The sequence below is a fragment of the Pristiophorus japonicus genome, chromosome 15 (assembly GCF_044704955.1).
Source record: "Pristiophorus japonicus isolate sPriJap1 chromosome 15, sPriJap1.hap1, whole genome shotgun sequence".
In the NCBI taxonomy this organism is placed as follows: Eukaryota; Metazoa; Chordata; class Chondrichthyes; family Pristiophoridae; genus Pristiophorus; species Pristiophorus japonicus.
The window spans coordinates 30,491,311-30,512,514 of NC_091991.1; the positions used below are offsets into that span (position 1 = coordinate 30,491,311).

The window sequence follows — 21,204 nt, forward strand, 5'->3', positions numbered from 1 at the left end:
ACCTCAAGCCCCTCACCCTAAGCCTCAGCACTGACCGCCACCCAGACTTACCCTCCCTATACTTGAATCCTCCAGTTCAACTTTTATCCTCTGCCTGCTTGCAACACTCTAGGAGCTGCATCAGTGTACTCAAAATGTGTTCCCAAATCCTTTGGGCAGAATCTAGCCTGTACCAACCCAGCTGTTGATCATATGTCATCTCTGGCTGACAGAACGTTCAAGTGTGCCTGTGAATAGACCTGGATGTTGCTTCTTAAATAGAAAAGCTATACTTGTATCACTATCAAATTATCAGTGAAGAGGTAGTTATTTGTAAACTTGGTCAGTTAGTAATGTCTATAATGTTGCCTTAATATCTGACGATGGTCATAGGTATTCTTTTGAATAAAAAATGGGGAGGTTATCTCAAACACAAGTGTATATATATATATATGGAGTACCAGAGGCAGCAAATCCAATTAATAATCCAATCTGAGCAAGAGCAGCATTTCTTAATTTTTATCCCTGAGCAATATTATTCCACTGACCCGACGATCTGCTCATCAATGCCTAGTTTTGGTTCTGCCAGGACCACTCCGCTCCAGACCTCACTACAGCCTTGGTCCAAACATTGATAAAAGAACTGAATTCCAGACATGAGGTGAGAGTGACTGCTCTGGACATTGAGTTAGCAATTGACCGAGTGTGGCATCAAGGAGCCCTAATAAAACTGAAGTCAATGGGAATCGGGAAAAACTCTCCTGGCTGGAGTCATACCTAGTACAAAGGAAGATGGTTGACCTCCAACCACCACAATCATCACAGCCCCAGGACATCGCTGCAAGAGTCCCTCGGGGCAGTGCCCTAGCCCAACCATCTTTCTGCTGCTTCATCAATGACCTTCCCTCCACCATAAGGTCAGAAGTGGGGATGTTCGCTGATGACTGCACAGTGTTCAGAGCCATTCGCAACTCCTCAGATAATGGAGCAGTCCATGCCTGCATGTAGCAAGACCTGGACAACATTCAGGCTTGGGCTGATAAGTGACAAGTACCACAAGTGCCAGACAATGACCATCTCCAACAAGCGAGAGTCTAACCACTGCCCCATGACATTCAACGGCATTACCATCACTGAATCCCCCACCATCAACATCCTGGGGGCCACCATTGATCAGAAACTTAATTGGACCAGCCACACACATACTGTGGCAACAAGAGCAGGTCAAAGGCTGAGTAATGTGCGGCGTGTGTCTCACCTCCTGACTCCCCAAAGCCTTTCCACCATCTACAAGGCACAAGTCAGCAATGTGATGGAATACTCTCCACTTGCCTGGATAAATGCAGCTCCAATAACACTCGAAGCTCAACATCATCCAGGACAAAGCAGCCCACTTGATCGGCACCATATCCGCCACCTTAAACATTCACTCCCTCCATCACCGAAGTACCGTGGCTGCAATGCGTACCATGTACAAGATGCACTGTACCAACTCACCAAGGCTTCTTTGGCAGCACATCTCAAAACCAGCGACCTCCACCACCTAGAAGGACAAGGCAGCAGCAGGCGCATGGGAACACCACCACCTCCACGTTCCCCTCCAAGTCACAAATCATCCTGACTTGTAAATATATCGCCGTTCCTGCATCGTCGCTGGGTCAAATTCCCTCCCTAACAGCACCTTCACCACACGGACTGCAGCAATTCAAGAAGGCGGCTCACCACCACCACCTTAAAGGCAATTAGGGATGGGCAATAAATGCTGGTCTTGCCAGTAACACCCACATCCCATGAACAAATTAAAAAAAAAAAATCTCTGTATCCAATATTACAGCTTGTTGCCAGTGGAGAGGTCCAGTTTCTCTGTTCTCTTTGTACATTGTCATAATTTCTTGTAAGTTATATATTCCATTTTTAATTAAAAAAGATAATGGAAAAAGTGCAAAACAAAAGGTGCTATATATTGCAGGGATATGGGGAAAGGGTGGGGGAAATGGGCCAAACTGGATTGTTCTGCGAAAGAGCCGATGCAGATTCGATCGGCCGAATGGCCACCTTCGGTGCTGAACTATTCTATGATTCACAATTACAATTTTAAACCCTATTTCAGCCATTTTCCCTCTAGCCGTACTGTTTTGCTTTAAAGTTGTATCCAGCTGTTCATTGTCTGATTGGTTTACGTTTTGACAGGGTGCGGCTGGGAATATCATTAACATGCTGTGGCAGTTGATGGAAAATGGGCTGGAGGAACTCCGACTTCTTCAAACGGTCCTGGTCCTTCTGACGACGAACACCGTGGTGCACGATGATTCCCTCGCTAAGGTAAGGATTATAAAGAAACTGCCTCACACACTTCAGCAGGACCCGCGAGAGAAACTTTTTAATATGAAGTACTGTGACCTAAATACACAGGAAATAAAAAAAATAATTGTTTCTATTAAACTGCAGTGTATTATCATCTTTGGTCCTGGCGTATTCTTCTGTCTGGGATGTTAGCATGTTTGACTCTAACCTTTACAACTCAACTCATTTGAGTTCTCCTTTCTCCTCGAGAGGTTTGACCACAGAATCGCGAACATTGTACCCGAATAAATGATACTGCATTTTATTTTGAGATAATGTATAAACTTGGGACCATATTTCTTAATAACCATATTAGTATGTGTGACCCAGTGTATTGAAACTGGGAGGGATTTTTTTTTGAAGAGGAAGGAAGAAAAATTATTTCAATAACAAAATGCTGGAAATCTGAAATAAAAACAGAAAATGCTGGAAATACTCAGCAGGTCAGGCAGAATCTGTGGAGAGGGAAACAGAGTTAATGTTTCAGGTCGATGAGCTTTCGTCAGAACTGGAAAAAGCGATATATTAGGTTTTAAGCAAGTGGAGGGGCAGATGAAAAGGGAGCGTAGGAAAGAACAAAAATGAAGGCCTGTGGAAGGCAAGAGAGATTAAACAACAAAAGGTATGATTGTTCAAAGCAAAAGGGGATGCTAATGGGGCAAGTAAAGAAACAAAAAATTGTTCTAGAAGAAGTGTGAATGGGAATTGCAGAATCATCAACAGCTGCCGTCAGGAAGAAACTGGGGGAAGAGGTTATGGTCTGAAATTGTTGAACTCTGTTCAGTCCAGAAGGCTGTAATGTGCCTAATCAAAAGATGAGGTGCTGTTCCTCGAGTTTACTTTGAGCTTCGTTGGAACAATGTAGGAGACCGAGGTGGGAGTGGAGTGGAGTGAAGTGAAGAATTATTTGCACTGAATGGAGGCAAAAGTAGGTGGTATTTGGAAGCTGCTTACCGTTCACAAGTGAAAATAATTTTTTTTTTTTTTTTTAAATTCGTAGCCAATCGTTCCAATTCTTTGTCAAATCACAAACGCCAGAGGTCACCTTGCACATGCCAAGGATCACTCTGCGCCAATGCTCTTAGCCAAAAGGCCTAGAGCCACTGCACCGTTCCTGGAAGTACTGCAATACCAGGTTCGTGCCATGGAGGTGGATGGGTCAGGTCCCCCACACACCTCCGTGGAGGTGGATGGGTCAACCCTCCCCACCCACCTCCTGTTGTGAAAGTGAAAATAATGCCATAGGCAATCCTCACTTAGGAAATTACGACCCAGAAAACGATGAGCCACGGTGATATTTGCCAAAGGAAAGGTTGTGCATTTTTACCCGACAATGTTTTGTTCCGGCAGTGTAGCTTCTCTGTTCTGCCATTATCTCCTGGGTTACCAGAAATGAAATCGGTCCACCCATGGCGGTTTCAAAGAAGCAGCTTGTAGTGTTCTTTCTTTTCCCATTATGTTGGTGTAAAATCATTTTTTGAAAGTCCTATTGCTTTTTGGTGTCATGTTGCTAGTTAAGATTGACCACTTGTCACAAATGCTGAGGAACGATGATTAAATAGCGAGCCCTTTTAAGCCTACGTGGCAGATTGGTGGCAATTGGATCCCATGATCCCCTGTTTGCCTCGACTGTAGGCTGAAGTACGTGGAACTTGGGACAGTGCCCATCAGTTCAACTGAAAATAACTCCACGCGTGATCCTCACCTGGGAAGTTACTGATTCAGCATGGTGAGATACAATTGATGAACAGGCTGGGTCTCTTCTCTTGGGGGGAAAAAAAAAAGGCTGAGGGATGACCTAATAGAGGTCTTTAAAATCTTGAAAGGTTTGATAGAGTGGATACAGAGAGAATGTTTCCACTTGTGGGGAAGAGCATAACTAGAGGCCATCAATATAAGATAGTCACCAAGAAATCCAATAGGGAATTCAGAAGAAATTTCTTTACCCAGAGAATGGCGAGAATGTGGAGCTCGCTGCCCCAGGGAGTGGTTGAAGCGAATAGTATAGATGCATTTAAGAGGAGGCTAGACAAGCATATGAGGGAGAAGGGAATAGACGGTTATGATAGATTTAGATGAGGAAAGATGGCAGGAGACTCGAGTGGAGCATCAACACCGGCATGGACTGGTTGGGCCGAATGGCCTGTTTCTGTGCCGTAACTCCTATGTTTGTAAGGGCTAAGTTTGTGTACTTTTAGCTTTAGGTGGTCTCTGATTTGGCAGATCATCCATCAGTTATGATACGAGCTGGATAAAGTAAATTTCCTCTCCTAGTTGTGCCGCTCGATTACCCAGACTAAGGTTTTGGAGACTCTGATTTGCTGACAATCAGAATATGCGCGGTTATCGGCAAAGGTGCTATGTTTGCTTATGCTGTCTTTGGATAGCAATGGCGTCAATCAACTATTTCCCTGATGTGGTGACTTTCCCATGTACTATAATTGTGTGACATTTCAGACATTGGAATTGTGGATTTACCATTTCTGCTTTAGAATCAGAGCTACCTTTTACTTGAGTTTGACATTATATAGCACCAATGATATTTATATATGAAGTTGGTATTCTTAAGCTAATCCTGAAGATCAATTTTATGAGCAGTGTAAGCAAACAGCAAAAGTACGTAGAAGATTGACCTCATAATATAAATATTGGGATAAAATAAGAAAAATGATCCAAGGGCCGGTTTAATCAACTAAGAACATAAGAATTAGGAGCAGGACTAGGCCATTCAGCCTCTCGAGCTTGCTCTGCCATTCAGAGAGATCGTGGCTGATCATCTACCTCAACACATTCCTCTTGATTCCTTAATATCCCAAAATCTATCGATCTCTGTATTGAATATACTCAAAAGACTGAGCCTCCACAGCACTCTGGGGTAGATAATTCCAAAGATTCACCAGCCTCTAAGTGAAGAAGTTTCACCTCATCTCAGTCCTAAATGGCTGACCCCTTATTCTGAGACTGTGACCCCTGGTTCTAGACTCCTCAGCCAGAGAAAGAATCCTACCTGCATCTACCCTGTCAAGCCCTGTAACAGTAGCAGGACATTTGGAAAAGCAAAATTTGGTCAGGCAGAGTCAGCATGGATTTATGAAGGGGAAGTCATGTTTGACAAATTTGCTGGAATTCTTTGAGGATGTAACGAATAGGGTGGATAGAGGGGAACCAGTGGGTGTAGTAGATTTGGATTTCCAGAAGGCATTTGACAAGGTGCCACATAAAAGTTAACTGCACAAGATAAAAGTTCACGGGATTGGGGGTAATATAATAGCATGGATAGAGGATTGGCTAACTAACAGAAAACAGAGAGTCGGGATAAATGGTTCATTCTCTGGTTGGCAATCAGTAAGTAGTGGGGTGCCGCAGGGATCAGTGCTGGGACCCCAACTATTTACAATCTATATTAACGACTTGGAAGAAGGGACTGAGTGTAACGTAGCCAAGTTTGCTGACGATACAAAGATGGGAGGAAAAGCAATGTGTGAGGAGGACACACAAAATCTGCAAAAGGACATAGGCTGAGTGAGTGGGCAAAAATTTGGTAGATGGAGTATAATGTTGGAAAGTGGAGGTCATGCACTCTGGCAGAAAAAATCGAAGAGCAAGTTATTATTTAAATGGAGAAAGATTGCTGCATTACAACGGGACCTGGGGGTACTTGTGCACGAAACACAAAAGGATAGTATGCAAGTACAGCAGTGATCAGGAAGGCCAATGGAATCTTGGCCTTTATTGCAAAGGGGATGGAATATAAAAGCAGGGGCGTCTTGCTACAGTTATACAAGGTATTGGTGAGGCCACCTGGAATACTGCGCGCAGTTTTGGTTTCCATATTTACGAAAGGATATACTTGCTTTGGAGGCAGGTGAGAGAAGGTTCACTAGATTGATTCTGGAGATGAGGGGGTTGACTGATGAGGAAAGGTTGGGTCGCTACTCATTGGAATTTAGAAGAATGAGAGGTGATCTTATCAAAGTATAAGATTATGAGGGGGTTTGACAAGGTGGATGCAGAGAGAATGTTTCCACTGATGGGGGAATCTAGAATTAGAGGGCATGATCTTAGAATAAGGGGCCGCCCATTTAAAACAGAGATGAGGAGAAATTTCTTCTGAGGGTTGTAAATCTGTGGAATTCGCTGCCTCAGAGAGCTGTGGAAGCTGGGACATTGAATAAATTTAAGAAAGAAATAGACAGTTTTTTAAACAATAAGGGGTTATGAGGAGCGGGCAGGGAAGTGGAGCTGAGTCCATGATCAGATCAGCTATGATCTTATTGAATGGCGGAGCAGGCTCGAGGGGCCATGTGGCCTACTCCTGTTTCTGTTTCTTATGTAAGCATTTTGTATGTTTCAATGAGATCACCTCTCATTCTTCTAAACTCTAGAGAATATAGGCCTAGTCTACTCCATCTGTCCTCGTAGGACAATCCCCCCCATCTCAGGAATCATTCTGGTGAACCTTCGTTGTACTCCCTCAATGGCAAGTATATCCTTCCTTAGGTCAGGAAACCAAAACTGTACACAATACTCCAGGTGCAGTCTCAACAGGGCCCTACATAATTGCAGTAAGACATCTTTACTTTTATACTCAAATTCTCTTGTAATAAAGACCAACATATCATTTGCTTTCGTAATTGCTTGCTGTACCTGCATGTTAACTTTCAGTGATTTGTGTATAAGGACACCCAGGTCCCTCTGAACACCAACATTTCCCAATCTCTCACCATTTAAAAAATACTCTGCTCTTTTATTCCTACCAAAGTGGATAACTTCACATTTCTCTACATTAGATTCCATTTGCCATGTTCTTGCCCACTCACTTAGCCTGTCTATATCCCCTTGAAGCCTCTTTGCATCCTCCTCACAACTTACATTCCCCACCTAGCTTTGTATCATATGGACATATTACATTTGGTCCCCTCATCCAAATCATTGCTATAGATTGAATTAACCAATGTGTAAGCAAAAGTCAGCCAGGAGAGCTTTTTCCTAGGGTTGGGCTACTTTGCATCATCACCAAAGCAGTTGATTGGAAGAGCACCAAGAAAGGAAGAACACCCAGAATGGTGAAGCCACAAAATCTGCGCCACTTTAATAACAGTAAAAGAAGTACCTGTATTTATTATTACCCGATAGACTGTGGGTGAGCCCTTTTAAAGTTGTTTCATTTTTCTTTTAATATTTCTAAAGATCAGACTAATTATATATTTTGTTAAAAGAAAACGTGAGTGTAACCTAGTCAAACATAAAGAAATTTATACCCTAAGAAATTTGTTTTAATATGATTTTCTCCAGTCTATAATTGTCGGATAAGTACATGGGATTTCTAGTTTTCATGAACAACTGGTGCCTGGGTTAGATGGTGGTGGTTTTACACCCTTTGTATGGCTGAGACGTGGACCATGTACAGTAGGCACCTCAAGTCACTGGAGAAATACCACCAGTGATGTCTCTGCAAGATCCTGCAAATCCCCTGGGAGGACAGATGCATAAACATTAGCGTCCTCGTCCAGGCCAACAACCCTAGCATTGAAGCACTGACCACACTTGATCAGCTCCGCTGGGTAGGCCACATAATCCGCATGCCAGACACGAGACCCCCAAGCAAGCGCTCTACTCGGAACTCGTCCACGGCAAACGAACCAAAGGTGGCCAGAGGAAACGTTACAAGGACACCCTCAAAGCCTCCCTGATAAAGTGCGACATCCCCACTGACACCTGGGAGTCCCTGGCCATAGACCACCCTAAGTGGAGGAAGTGCATTCGGGAGGGCGCTGAGCTCCTCGAGTATCGTCGCCGAGAGCATGCAGAAATCAAGCGCAGGCAGCGGAAGGAGCGTGCAGCAAACCAGGCTCTCCCTGCCCACCCTTTCCCTCAACGACTATCTGTCCGACCTGTGACAGAGACTGTGGTTCTCGTATTGGACTGTACAGCCACCTAGGAACTCATGCTAACAGTGGAAGCAAGTCTTCCTCGATTCTGAGGGAATGCCTATGATGATGATAAATGCAAATGGTATTTTACATTTTTGGGCTACTGTGAGGCACTATGCTGGTACTTTTTAAAAATATTTCTGCAAATCATTAAAGGTAGGAACTTGAATCCACTATTGCAGGTTATATTGCAATAAACAAATTTGGAATATGTAGGGAAGAAACTTTGTCCTGGAGCACACTTGACTTGTGGCTACCAACAAAAGCAGTTGAGTCTGACACATTAACTCCTTTTTAATAGGGAGGTGAATAAAGATCGTGTTGGGAATGGGATTGGTTGCTACAGGAGTAGGTGTAGATTGAGATTACCATGGGACACACTGGTTTTGCTGGAGCAGCAGAAAAATGTTCGCATGGAGGGTCACAGGCAGGGTGGAATGGTGGAGATATGAAGATGAGTCAAGATATTCTGTATTTCTTAAGAGAACTTTTGAGACTCGAGGGGTACTTATGCAGAACTTTGTCTCAGAGGATTAAGAGTGCACTAACCCGGGGTATGGTAGCATAGTGGTTTTGTTACTGGACTTGTAATCCAGAGGTCTGGACTAATAATCCAGAGATGTGAGTTCAAATCCCACCACAGCAGCTGGGGAATTTAAATTCAGTTAAATAAATCTGGAATAAAAAGCTAGCATCAGTAATGGTAACCATGAAACTATCGGATTGTCGTAAAAGCCCATCTGGTTCACTAATGTTCTTTCGGGAAGGAACTCTGCTGTCGTTTCCTGGTCTGGCTATATGTGACTCCTGACGCCCTCTGAAATGGCCTAGCAAGCCACTCGGTTGTATAAGGCGGCTCACCACCACCTTCTCGAAGGCAAGTAGGGATGGGCAATAATTGCTGGCCTTACTGGCAATGCCCACATCCCATGAACAAAATTTTTGCAAAAGACTCTTGAGACTGGTAGCTGGTTCCAGCTTAGTGACATCTTTTTTAACTTGTCCCGGCTGCAAACTATACTCCCTCAGCCAGCACAGAGCTCTGTGCAGGCGTACTTATTTTCATACACAGATTGTCACCAAATGTTTTTAGACCACAGACCGGAGCATCCACACTCCCAAACCAGTCTGTGTTCCCTGGGGAGATGCTGCATTGTAGTGGTATTTCATTGGCCTGTAGTTAATTGTGACAAGCATTTCATGTTCTAATATCCCTCTGTGTAAATATTGTTTTCCTAAATTCACTCTTTATTTGGCTAATCGTGATAATCCTGAGTGTATGACCAATTTGCCAACCAAAGGAAACAATCTTTCATTATTTATCCTCTCAAAACCTTTCATCATTTTGAAAACTTCCATTATATCCCCCTTAATCATCTCTATGTTATAGAGGGGCGGGAGAGGGGTGGTGGGAGGGGAGGGCAGTGTAGGTGGAATTTTTTTTTAAGCCTTTCTTCACAGCTAACCTATTATTCCTGGATTCTTTACTGTCCTTTTTCCTTGGCTCGACTATCCTTCCAATAATGGGGTGCCCAGAATTGCAGGAAATTCTCCAACTGAGGCCTAACCAATGTTTTACACAAATTCTATATAATCTCCTTACTTTTATAATCAGTGCTTCAGTGGGAGTACTCCATAATCCCATTTGTCTTTATTAGAGCCTTTTCTATCCACATTCTTAACCTAATATTTGTCATAGAAAATTTTTGTCAAAGGGAAGTGCAAGAGAAGGTTTATTCTGTTGATTAACAAAGTTTGTTTACTATTTTCTTTAAAATAGTTTAATTTTCTTCCCCCATTCAGATAGGGGTGGGGTTAAGAAAGGGATTGAATTTTTTGAAATGATATTAACTGAGAATTAAATTTTCACCGTAATAATACAGGTGCTGTACTAGGTTGTTTTCTTTTGATGATTTTGCTCACACTTATGTTTCTCTCCCTTCCCCCAACACCTTGCATCATTCCATGACTGAGAGGGTAAGTATTCTATTGCAGGATGCCAAGTGATAACAACAGCAGCTTGCATTTATATCGTGCCTTTAGTGTAGAAACAAAGGGCTTCACAGAAGTGTAACCAAACAAAAATGAACGCTGAGCCAGAGAAGGAATAGGAATGGAGTCGAACAGGACACCAAGGTTGGGACAGTCTGCTTGAACCTGAGAAAATGGCCGGAGGAGTGATTGTGCCTTTTCTATCAATCAGTAATGAGAGTGCAGAGTTTGTGGAGTGGACTGAAGATGATTTCAGCTCATCCAAGACTGGATGTTGGACTATCAGTCTGACTTCATAGAGGCAGTGGAGGGATTAGGTTGGAGTGGTAGTGTTGGGTGTCGTCAGCGTACATGTGGAAGCCGACTCCCTGTCTTTGGATGATGATACCATGGTGCAGCATGTAAATGAGGAATAAGAGTGGGCCAAGGATAGATATTGGGGTAATGGTGCGGCGGTGGGAGAAGAAGTCATCGCTGATGAGTGGAACCAGGCAAGGCAGTCCCACTGAGCCGAGCGAAGAGGTGTTGGAGGATGGTGTGCTCACAGTGTCAAAGGCTGCAGCGAGGTTGAGAAGTAAAAGTGCACCATAGGCACAGTCAGAGGATATCATTTGTGACTTGATTAGGATTTTTCAGTGCTGTGACAGAACCATGATTTGGGGAGACTCAAACAGGAAAGAGTTGCAGGAAAGATGGGCATGGATTTGGCGACAATACATTCAAGAACTTATTGGAGAGGAAAGGGTGGTTGAAGATGGGCCAGTAGTTTGCAAAGAGAGGGGGGTCGAGGGTAGATTTTTTTGTGAAAGGTGATTGCAGTTTAGGAAGTGGGGTGGGGGGGAGGGGAAGGAAGTACCTGAGGAGAGAGAACCATTTGCAATGTCAGGTAGCATGGAGACCAGGAAGGGAAGTTGGATGGTCATAAATTTAGTGGGAGTGGGTTCAAGGTAGCAGGTTGGTCTTGTGGCCAAGATGAGCTGGCAGAGAGCACAAGGGGAGATAGGAAAGAAAGACATGCGTTCAGGGCTAGGGCAGGGGGGGGATTTGGCTTGGTGGGCAAAGAGATGGGGAGACACAACCGTTAAAGCTAAACGTATAGTCTCAGTCTTGGTGACCAAGTAGTTGCTGAGCTCCTCGCTCATTATTGGGGCAGAGGAGAGGGAATTCAGGTGACAATTGGTATTGAGCAAAAGAAGTTGGGGATTATCTTTGTTTTCCGAGATGATCCTGGAGTACTATGTGGTTTTGGCAGTGGGGTCTTGATGTGATCCAACCAGCTGCCTCAGATCTTTTCCCCTGGGGAAGTACTTTGATTCTACGAATCATCACACCAAGTAGCATGGCAGAGGTCAGGATGTCACTGAGGAACCACAGGCACGCCCTGCCTCCTGCATTAGTACACCATGACATGATGTCGTCGGGCTGATCTCATCACCAGATTTATGACCACATTCAAACGTGCATTCTCTTCACATAGTTTCTTTTGAAAATAGGAGGGTACTGTCAGAAAAGATGTTGCAACTTCAAAACCAGTTGTGAGTTTTAACCATACTTGACTAATAATTTCTTTTAGTCCTCTCTTGAAAGCTTAGTTAATTTTGTGGATGCGTGTTAATGAAAGTCCAGACTAAAACAGTAGCGTGAAAAAGTTTACTGGCTTGTCACTAAATTAGAATAGGGACATGTTTTTACGGTTAGTGCCATTCATGAATTTTTTTAAATAAAAGGATTTGTGATGTCAGCAAAATGAGGGATGTTAATGCTGGGGATGTTAGTGTCATCATCAAGCACTCCCAGGTCAAGTATAGCACAGCTAGATGCAGACTAAAGCTCCTTCCACTCTACACTAATGATGTCCCTCTGCTTCAAACTCTCACATCTGTGTGACACCTTTTTATCCATTTGCTGCACTAATCATTGGCCTCTCTGGATGGCAAGTTCGGGACAACTTTGTGTTCAGTTGGCCAAGCCCACGATCAACTAGATTGATACTGCTCAAGTTCATTTCACACAGGACCCTTAGAGCCAGGTGAATCTTTCATCCCATCATTCGGAGCTAGATTTGAACCTAGACACGAAAGCTGAAATGCAAGTATCTAACTCGCTCTGCCTCCTGGTTTCTTTTGAATTGAGTGAGCTGAAGACTGCTTTGCCTACATGTATTACACACCCCTTAGAAATAACCAAAGATAAAGATTTTAAACAAACTGACCTCATTAATGTATATGGATTTAAGCTTCTAATGTTAAATTTAAATTGTCATTATGTTTAAATTAATTGAGCATTTTAGTTTGTTCTGGTGTTTGCACATGATGTGTTCCTTCTGCAGCAATTCTGAGTGATTTCCGTAACCTCTCTCGCCACATTTATTTTCTGTGGGGTGTTTAGGTATTCATTGATCTTTATCTGCTATTGGAATAATTAAATCTGATGGCAGTTGATTTCCATCTTCTCTCCCTCCCCAGTCTATGCTTTTCCAATCAACTTGGTCATTAATAGTTTCAATAGCAAATGTCGCTCTCTGGCCACTTTTGCAAACCGAGAAATGAAAGGTGAAGATGAACACACAGGAAATCAGTCACCATCGGAACGAAGAAAGGTGCCATGACACTTTAGGTGTTCTGATGAAGGGTCATACCTGTTGCATCTTTTTCTTTCAGATACTGACTCCCAGTTCTTGCATTTTCTGTTTATTTTTCAGAATTCTAGCATTTATGGACTTCCCTTTTTACTCCAATATCTCTGAAATATTAATTATAGTTGCTCAGTCCACATAAATATTTTGGGATTACCAGTTCTTTTTAATGTTTTTCCTTAACCTAATGCTCCAATTCCCTTTCAAACTTTCCATAAACCCTTTAGTAAGTCCACTCGCCCAAACATTAGCTAATAGAAACTTGTTAGCAGTTACTTTTTGTTAGGGGAGGCAACACAAACTTTTCAACTTTCCAAATAAATTTTCTGTATAAATTCCTGATTTTGAACAGTATTTTATGAGAATTCCTGAAAACAATGAGAAATTTGAATGTCAAACCTTTTGATTGTCTGCCAGTAATGTTGCTATTTATTGTAGTTTTTATATCCTTGCAGATTAGCCGTTCCTTTGTACTCACAAACGTTTCTCTTTCCAATTTCTTTCAGGCAATTGTACTCTGCTTTCGGCTACACTTTACCAAAGACAATATCACCAATAACACAGCAGCAGCTACAGTACGGCAAGTGGTAACAGTTGTCTTTGAGAGAATGGATGCTGAAGATGAACAACATAAAGGTGAGTTAAGGTCACACCATGTATCAATTGGGAAGGATTCTCACAAGAAAATGTACTCAATTTAGATACGAGAACAGAAATGGTCAAATTCTGGATCAGCAGGACTGTGCACTCGGTTGGGTGATTACAAAATGGTTGCCACATATTTACTACATGTAAAATGGATGCTGTTGGTTAGTCATAGGTCTCCAAGGATGCTGGTGATAAACTACAAATAGCACAGTCCATGAAAAATAATTTCAGCCTTACTGTCAGAATTAAGTTCAACAATTTCAAAGTTGTTGGTCACAGTATACAAAGTCAAACTGTGTAGATAAATCTTAATACTAAATCTTTACAGACACAGTGTATGTATTACTACGTTAAAGGCTCTCTATAAATGCAAGTAGTTGTACCTGTAAAGAAAAATGTATGGCAAGTATAATCTTATGCCATATCAGTATATTATTTTTCACTAGACATTCATTCACTAGTAGTTCTACTTTATTTAACATTGCTCACGTTAACCAGGTTAACTTTTAGCCTTCCTTGAGCGTCATCATTTGCGATACTTCAGAGAAGAATATTTGCAGAAACGTGACTCTACACTTAATATCTGGAATTTCCAAAGGATAAAAATTTAATTTAAACCTTGCAGAAGTTATTCATACCCTCAACCAGCCAACTTTCATATAAATGAGCTAACTTTTGGAACAAGTAAGGACAGTATGCTAGCCATTGAATCCTGCATTCCACACCTTCAGCACTGAGCGTAAATAATGAGGGTAAGTTCTCCTGCAATCTAGCAGAGTTTTTGACTTTTAAGAAACACAGATTCTATGGGAAGGTAGGGAAACATTTAGAGAAGACTTTCTTGTCAAGTTATTGATTTGGTTTTCTGAGCACTGAAGGTATTGTTTGGATATTACCCAATTCTTTTGATTGTTGATCTTTTAGTTGGGTAATTAACCCCTCTGGAGAGAGTGAGATGCCATCAGCAAATAAAACCAAACCAACCAAAAGCAAACTACTGCGGACACAAAAGTAAATTACTGCGGATGCTGGAATCTGAAACAAAAACAGAAAATGCTGGAAATCTCCAGGTCAGGCAGCATCTGTGGAGAGAAAAACAAGAGTTAACATTTCCAGTCAATGACCTTTTGTCAGAACTGGAAAAAGTTCGAGATATGAAGCGTTTTAAGCGAATGCAGAGGCAGGGAAATCATCCCGTTTTATTATTTAATTACTCCTGCTTTCCACTCTATCACATCTTCCCTTTTGTTCTTTCCTCCCTTTCCCAACCTCTGCACTTGCTTAAACCCTGTTACATCTCTAACTTTTTCCAGTTCTGACAACAGATCATCGACCTGAAACATTAACTCTGTTTCTCTCTCCATACAGGCTGTCTGATCCGCTGAGTATTTCCAGCATTATCTGTTTTTATTCCAAGCATGCATAGCTGAGAGAAGCCTTGCAGTAATGAAGACAAATGGTTATTTATTATTACTCAATGTAAGATAGGGAGAAAATTGGTATGTGGGTAAATTACTTCTGAGTCGAATTGGTTGTGGAGCTGTTTGCAATTCATTCAAAATAAATGGCCGCCTTATCAAGTCTAGTTACCTTTTCACATTTGGGAGAGGAGAATTGTGAAAGAGGAGGAAATCCTTTTTTTTCCAAATGAATGCGTCTGGCTGAAGCCTGGATTGGAATATTTTAAAGTTACTTTATTAAAGACACTTTCCTTTGTTTTTCTTTTTTTTTTCCTCCCCTTTCAAAAAAGACTTAACATAACTTGAAAAATAAATAAATCCTAAATGCCCAGCAAAAGCCAGCAGGGAGAGGTTTAAAAATGGCCTGGTTCCTATCTATGTCTATACACACTAACTGTGGTACTCCATGCTGGCTCAGAGACCTGCTCCACAAGGAACTTTCTGACCGATGTCACTGAAATGCACCAGTTCTCCATCTACTTCAGCCAAAGGCCTGTTGCCAAGGATTCCTTTGTTGATTATGTGTAACCAGTAGGCCATGTTTCAAAATTAACACCGCAGCACACACTGGGTGTAAATACTTTACATTTAAACCGCTTGGGAGTATGCTGGTGTTTCCTCCAATTCTATTTGTCCCTGCATCTCACATTGGTTCTTTTATGTTTTGCTGCAGTAAATTATTAATATTCCAAAGCATGTCACCATAAACTTCCATTTCTTGGGTTGTTTGTAAAATGCACATCTACTCATAGAAGGGTGAAAATCAATGTTCCCTGTAATTTGCTTTTGTTGCACGGGCCCTTTAACTGGCTGCACACCCACATTCAATTTTTCCCACATACATGGTTATTTCCAGCGTTATTTGCAACCATCTTCAGCCAGAAGTGCCAAGATGATGATCCATATCGGCCTCCTGAGGTCCCCACCATCACAGAAGCCAGTTTTCAGCCAAATCTATTCACTCCACGTGATATCAAGCAACGGTTGAACGCACTGGATACAGCAAAGGCTATGGGCCCTGACAACATCCCGGCTGTCATGCTGAAGACTTGTGCTCCAGAACTAGCTGTGCCTCTAGCCAAGCTGTTCCAGTACAGCTGCAACACTGGCATCTATCTGTCCACAAAAAGCAGGACAAATCCAATCCAGCCAATTACCGCCCTATCAGTCGACTCTGAATCATCAGCAAAGTGATGGAAGGTGTCGTCGACAGTGCTATCAAGTAGCACTTACTCACCAATAATCTGCTCAGCGATGCCCAGTTTGGGTTCTGCCAGGACCACTCGGCTACAGACTACATTACAGCCTTGGTCCAAACATGGACAAAGGAGCTGAATTCCAGAGTGAGAGTGATTGCTCTTGACATCAAAGCAGCATTTGATAGTGTGGCATCAAGGAGCCCTAGTAAAACTGAAGTCAATGGGAATCCGGGTGAAAACTCCACTGGCTGGAGTCATACCCAATACAAAGGAAGATGGTTGTGGTGATTAGAGGTCAATCATCACAGCCCCAGGACATCGCTGCAGGAGTTCCTCAGGGCAGTGTCCTAGGGGCAATCATCTTCAGCTGCTTCATCAGTGACCTTCCCTCCATCATAAGGTCAGATGTGGGGATGTTTGCTGATGTCTATACTGGGTTCAGTGCCATTCACAACTCCTCAGATAATGCAGTAGTCCATGCCCACATGCAGCAAGACCTGAACGACATTCAGGCTTGGGCTGAGAAGTGGCAAGTAACATTTGCGCCACACAAGTGCCAGGCTATGACCATCTCCAACAAGCGAGAGTCTAACCACCACCCCTTCACATTCAACGGCATTACCATCGCCGAATCCCCCATCATCAACATGCTGGGGGTCACCGTTGACCAGGACCAACCACATAAATACTGTGGCTACAAGAGCAGGTCAGAGGTTGGGTATTCTGCAGCGAGTGTCTCACCTCCTGACTCCCCAAAGCCGTTCCACCATCTACAAGGCACAAATCAGGAGTGTGATGGAATACTCTCCACTTGCCTGGATGAGTGCAGCTCCAACAACACACAAGAAGCTCGACACCATCCAAGACAAAGCAGCCCGCTTGATTAGCACTCCATCCATCACCTTAAACCCCATCCATTGTGAGTGTGACAAAGGTAAGCTATCCCTCCTCGACCTTCTGGACCTGTCTGCAGCCTATGACACAGTTGATCATTTCATCCTCTTCCAACGCCTCTCCACCATCGTCCAGCTGGGTGGGACTGCATTCGCCTGTTTCCATTCTTATCTATCCAATTGTAGCCAGAAAATCTCCTGCAATGGCTTCTCTTTCCTCTCCCGCATCGTTACCTCTGGTGTCCCCCAAGGATCTGTCCTTGGTCCCCTCTTATTTTTCTTCGATATAGAAACATAGAAAACATAGAAAATAGGTGCAGGAGTAGGCCATTCGGCCCTTCTAGCCTGCACCGCCATTCAATGAGTTCATGGCTGAACATGCAACTTCAGTACCCCATTCCTGCTTGCTCGCCATACCCCTTGATCCCCCTAGTAGTAAGGACTTCATCTAACTCCTTTTTGAATATATTTAGTGAATTGGCCTCAACAACTTTCTGTGGTAGAGAATTCCACATGTTCACCACTCTCTGAGTGAAGAAGTTTCTCCTCATCTCGGTCCTAAATGGCTTACCCCTTATCCTCAGACTGTGTCCCCTGGTTCTGGACTTCCCCAACATTGGGAACATTCTTCCTGCATCTATCCTGTCTAACCCCGTCAGAATTTTAAACGTTTCTATGAGGTCCCCTCTCATTCTTCTGAACTCCAGTGAATACAAGTCCAGTTGATCCAGTCTTTCTTGATAGGTCAGTCCCGCCATCCCGGGAATCAGTCTGGTGAACCTTCGCTGCACTCCCTCAATAGCAAGAATGTCCTTCCTCAGGTTAGGAGACCAAAACTGTACACAATACTCCAGGTGTGGCCTCACCAAGGCCCTGTACAACTGTAGCAACCCCGGCGATATAATCTGAAAACACGGAGTCACTTTCCACATGTACGCTGACGACATCCAGCTCTACCTCTCCACCACTTCTCTCAACCCCTGCTTGGTATCTAAATTGTCAGATTGTTTGTCTGACATCCAGCATTACTGGATGAGCAGAAATTTTCTCCAATTAAATATTTGAAGACCGATGCCATTATCTTTGGTCCCTGCCACAAACTGCGTTCCCTAACCACTGACTCCATCCCGCTCCCTAGCATCAATCTGAGGAATAAGACTGTTCGCAACCTAGGAGTCATATTTGACCCTGAAATGAGTTTCCAGCCACACATCCGCGGCATAACGAAAACCGTCTTTTTCCACCTCCATAACATTGCCCGCCTCCACCCCTGCCTCAGCTCTTCTGCTGCTGAAACCCTCACACATGCCTTTGTTAACTCTAAACTTGACTACTCCATCTCACTCCTGGCCGGCCTCCTACATTCTATAGTATGTAAACTTGAGGTCATCCAAAACCCAGCAGCCCATGCACCAAGTCACGATTACCCATCACCACTGTGCTTTCTGACCAAGTTGGCTCCCGGTTAAACAGCGCCTCGATTTCAAAATTCTCATCCTTGTTTTCAAATCCATGGCTTTGCCCCTCTCTGTCTCTAATCCTTTTCAGCCTCACAACCCCACAAGATGTCTGCGCTCCTCAAATTCTGGCCTCTTGAACATGCCTCATTATAACTGCTCAACCATCGGTTGCCATGCCTTCAGCTGTTTGGGCCTTAAACTCTGGAATTCCCTCCCAAAACCTCTCCGCCTCGCTACTTCTCTTTCCTCCTTTAAGACGCTCCTTAAAACCTACCTTTTTAACCAAGCTTTTGGTCATCTGCCTTAATTTCTTCTTTTGTGGCTCGGTGTCAAATTGATCTGTTTTGTAGCACTACTATGAAGCGGCTTGAGACGTTTTACTACATTAAAGGCGCTATATAAATAAAAGTTCTTATTAACATTCACTCCCTCCATTACCAGCGCACCGTGACTGCAGTGCGTATCATCTACAAGATGCACTGCAGCAACTCGCCAAGGCTTCTTTGGCAGCACCTCTCAAACCCACGACCTCTGCTACCTAGAAGGACAAGGGCGGCAGGTACATGGGAACTACATCTACGTTCCCCTCCAAGTTGCACACAATCCTGACTTGGAAAATATCACCGTTCCTTCATTGTCGCTGGGTCAAAATCCTGGAACTCCCTCTCTAACAGCAATGTGGGAGTACCTTCACTACACAGACTGCAGCAGTTCAAGGTGGCGGCTCACCACCATCTTCTCGAGGGCAATTAGGAATGGGCAATAAATGCTGGCCTTGCCAGTGACACCCACATCCCATGAACAAATATATATTTGTTTTAAATGGCCTGAGCAACAGTATAAGATACTGTACAACTTTTGGGGACAAACGCAATTGCTACAAGATGTATCTCTGACTTATCACACGGACATGGTCAGGTTCATATTTAAGCCTGTTCTAGTTCAGTAGTTTTATTTTACGATGGCCTAATGTGTGCTCTACCTGGTCTGAAATTGCTCAGTTTATAGAAGTGAAGAACTGTGTTTCTAAACATAAGCTATTCTGCCTCCCATGAAATGGTTAAACGTTGTTCCTTTTGTGTTCGGAGCGGGTTTCAATCGGCAGAATCAATAACACACATGTTGTGATGATTTTATTTCTAGAATCAAACATGTATCGTTTCCAAAATATCTTGATGGAAATACCTTCCCAGGGACAATCATTTATTTTGTTGAATTTCTTTTTGCATTTTCTCCTCTGCTTTTCCTGAAGAGGGTAACTCGTGCTGATATAATGTTCTACGGGTGCCAGCAGCTCTTCAGTATCCTATCCAATCTCCATTCTTAATGTGTTCGGTTAAGACAGTGACGACTAGGCTTTTTGCATCCCCTTTCCCTGTTGACTGGGGTGCAGTGCTTCTGCCCACCATGGAGCTCCATGTTACCTTTAGTTGAATCCAGTCTGGGTACTCATTGTCTTATTAAAGACACAAGTCCCATTGGAAAAAAGAGCAAAGCTACGATGCAGCAAGTTTCAGGGGGTCCACCATAGCCTGGGGAGTCCAGCAAACCTCCAAGCTGTCTGAAAAATGGGACAGTGTTTTGTTACAGGATCCTACATTTCTCCTGGGTCCTTTGCAAGGCAGCGCTCTGTGAACATGCCCTGGCTGCCAATGTTCTACCCCTTGCACTAACGGTTGAACTCTGGAAGCCTCAACCAAACAGGTGACCCTTACATCATATGTAAATGATAGGCAAGGCTGCGATATGTAGCAGGGACCATATTTGCTCATTTTTTACATTTCAAGCCAAAGGGGCTGGTGCTGGAAATGGAATGGAGGTGTGGGAATACAACTGAGCACATGCTCTCCCCAGCACCTTTCTGCCTCCGCCGCCGACTGCCCAGATCTGCTCAAACGTTGGCAGAGGGACGGAAAGCTTGGGCCTTAGTATCAGTATGCTATTTTACCATAGGGATCATCAGCCCAGCCCGATCACATTCTCACCTGATATCCACATATACTTCTTGATGCGAGTTGCTGGATAACAGTCAGCAACAAGGATCCTTGGCTGGAATCTTCCCTCCCTGGCTTGGGAGCACTGCCAGTTGTACTGTCTTCGTATTTATTTCAGCTCTCATCTCTTGGCTTCATACATATCCGAGATTGGACCTGGGACTTTCTTGGTATGTATGGTTCAGCACCATAACACAATTAATTTACCGCTAAGTTATTACCCATAGCACTTGTTTTTAACCGTTGTAAATTATACCAATGCTTTGCCTGCTATTTAGAAACACACAAAATCTCAATCCTGGAGAAGACCATGGGGTCTTTATAATGCGTCTGCTTCTTGTCCTCGTAATTGTTTCTTCAGCGAATGTATAATTTTATTACAGAAAGTCTGACTACACACGTGTGAAAATTGCCAACTGAAACCAATATTGAATGAATTATTAGATGTTGAGCAGAGATAGATAGTGATGTAAATCTCTGGAGGAAGAAAAAAGCATTGGTTAAATACCGCAAGCCCATATCTCAGGGAAGTGTTCTGACTTCAACTACGTTTATTTCAGACGATGACAGTCAGCCTCCTGTCGTCCAAGGAAACAGCAACAGAAGAACAATCAGTACACTGAGACCATGCGCAAAAGATGCGTACATGCTCTTCCAGGTAGAGTACT

General features: G+C 43.3%; 1 protein-coding gene across 4 annotated transcripts in view; it reads left to right on the top strand.

The window, feature by feature from the left end:
* Window positions 1-21,204, top strand: part of mon2 (MON2 homolog, regulator of endosome-to-Golgi trafficking) — a 164,181-nt gene that overhangs the window by 49,229 nt on the left and 93,748 nt on the right. For all 4 annotated transcript variants that reach the window (XM_070900267.1, XM_070900268.1, XM_070900270.1 and 1 more), the window contains 3 exons: window positions 2,170-2,301; window positions 13,389-13,518; window positions 21,097-21,194. In XM_070900267.1, the coding sequence (XP_070756368.1) occupies window positions 2,170-2,301; window positions 13,389-13,518; window positions 21,097-21,194 (360 nt within the window). The remainder of the gene's footprint in view (window positions 1-2,169; window positions 2,302-13,388; window positions 13,519-21,096; window positions 21,195-21,204) is intronic.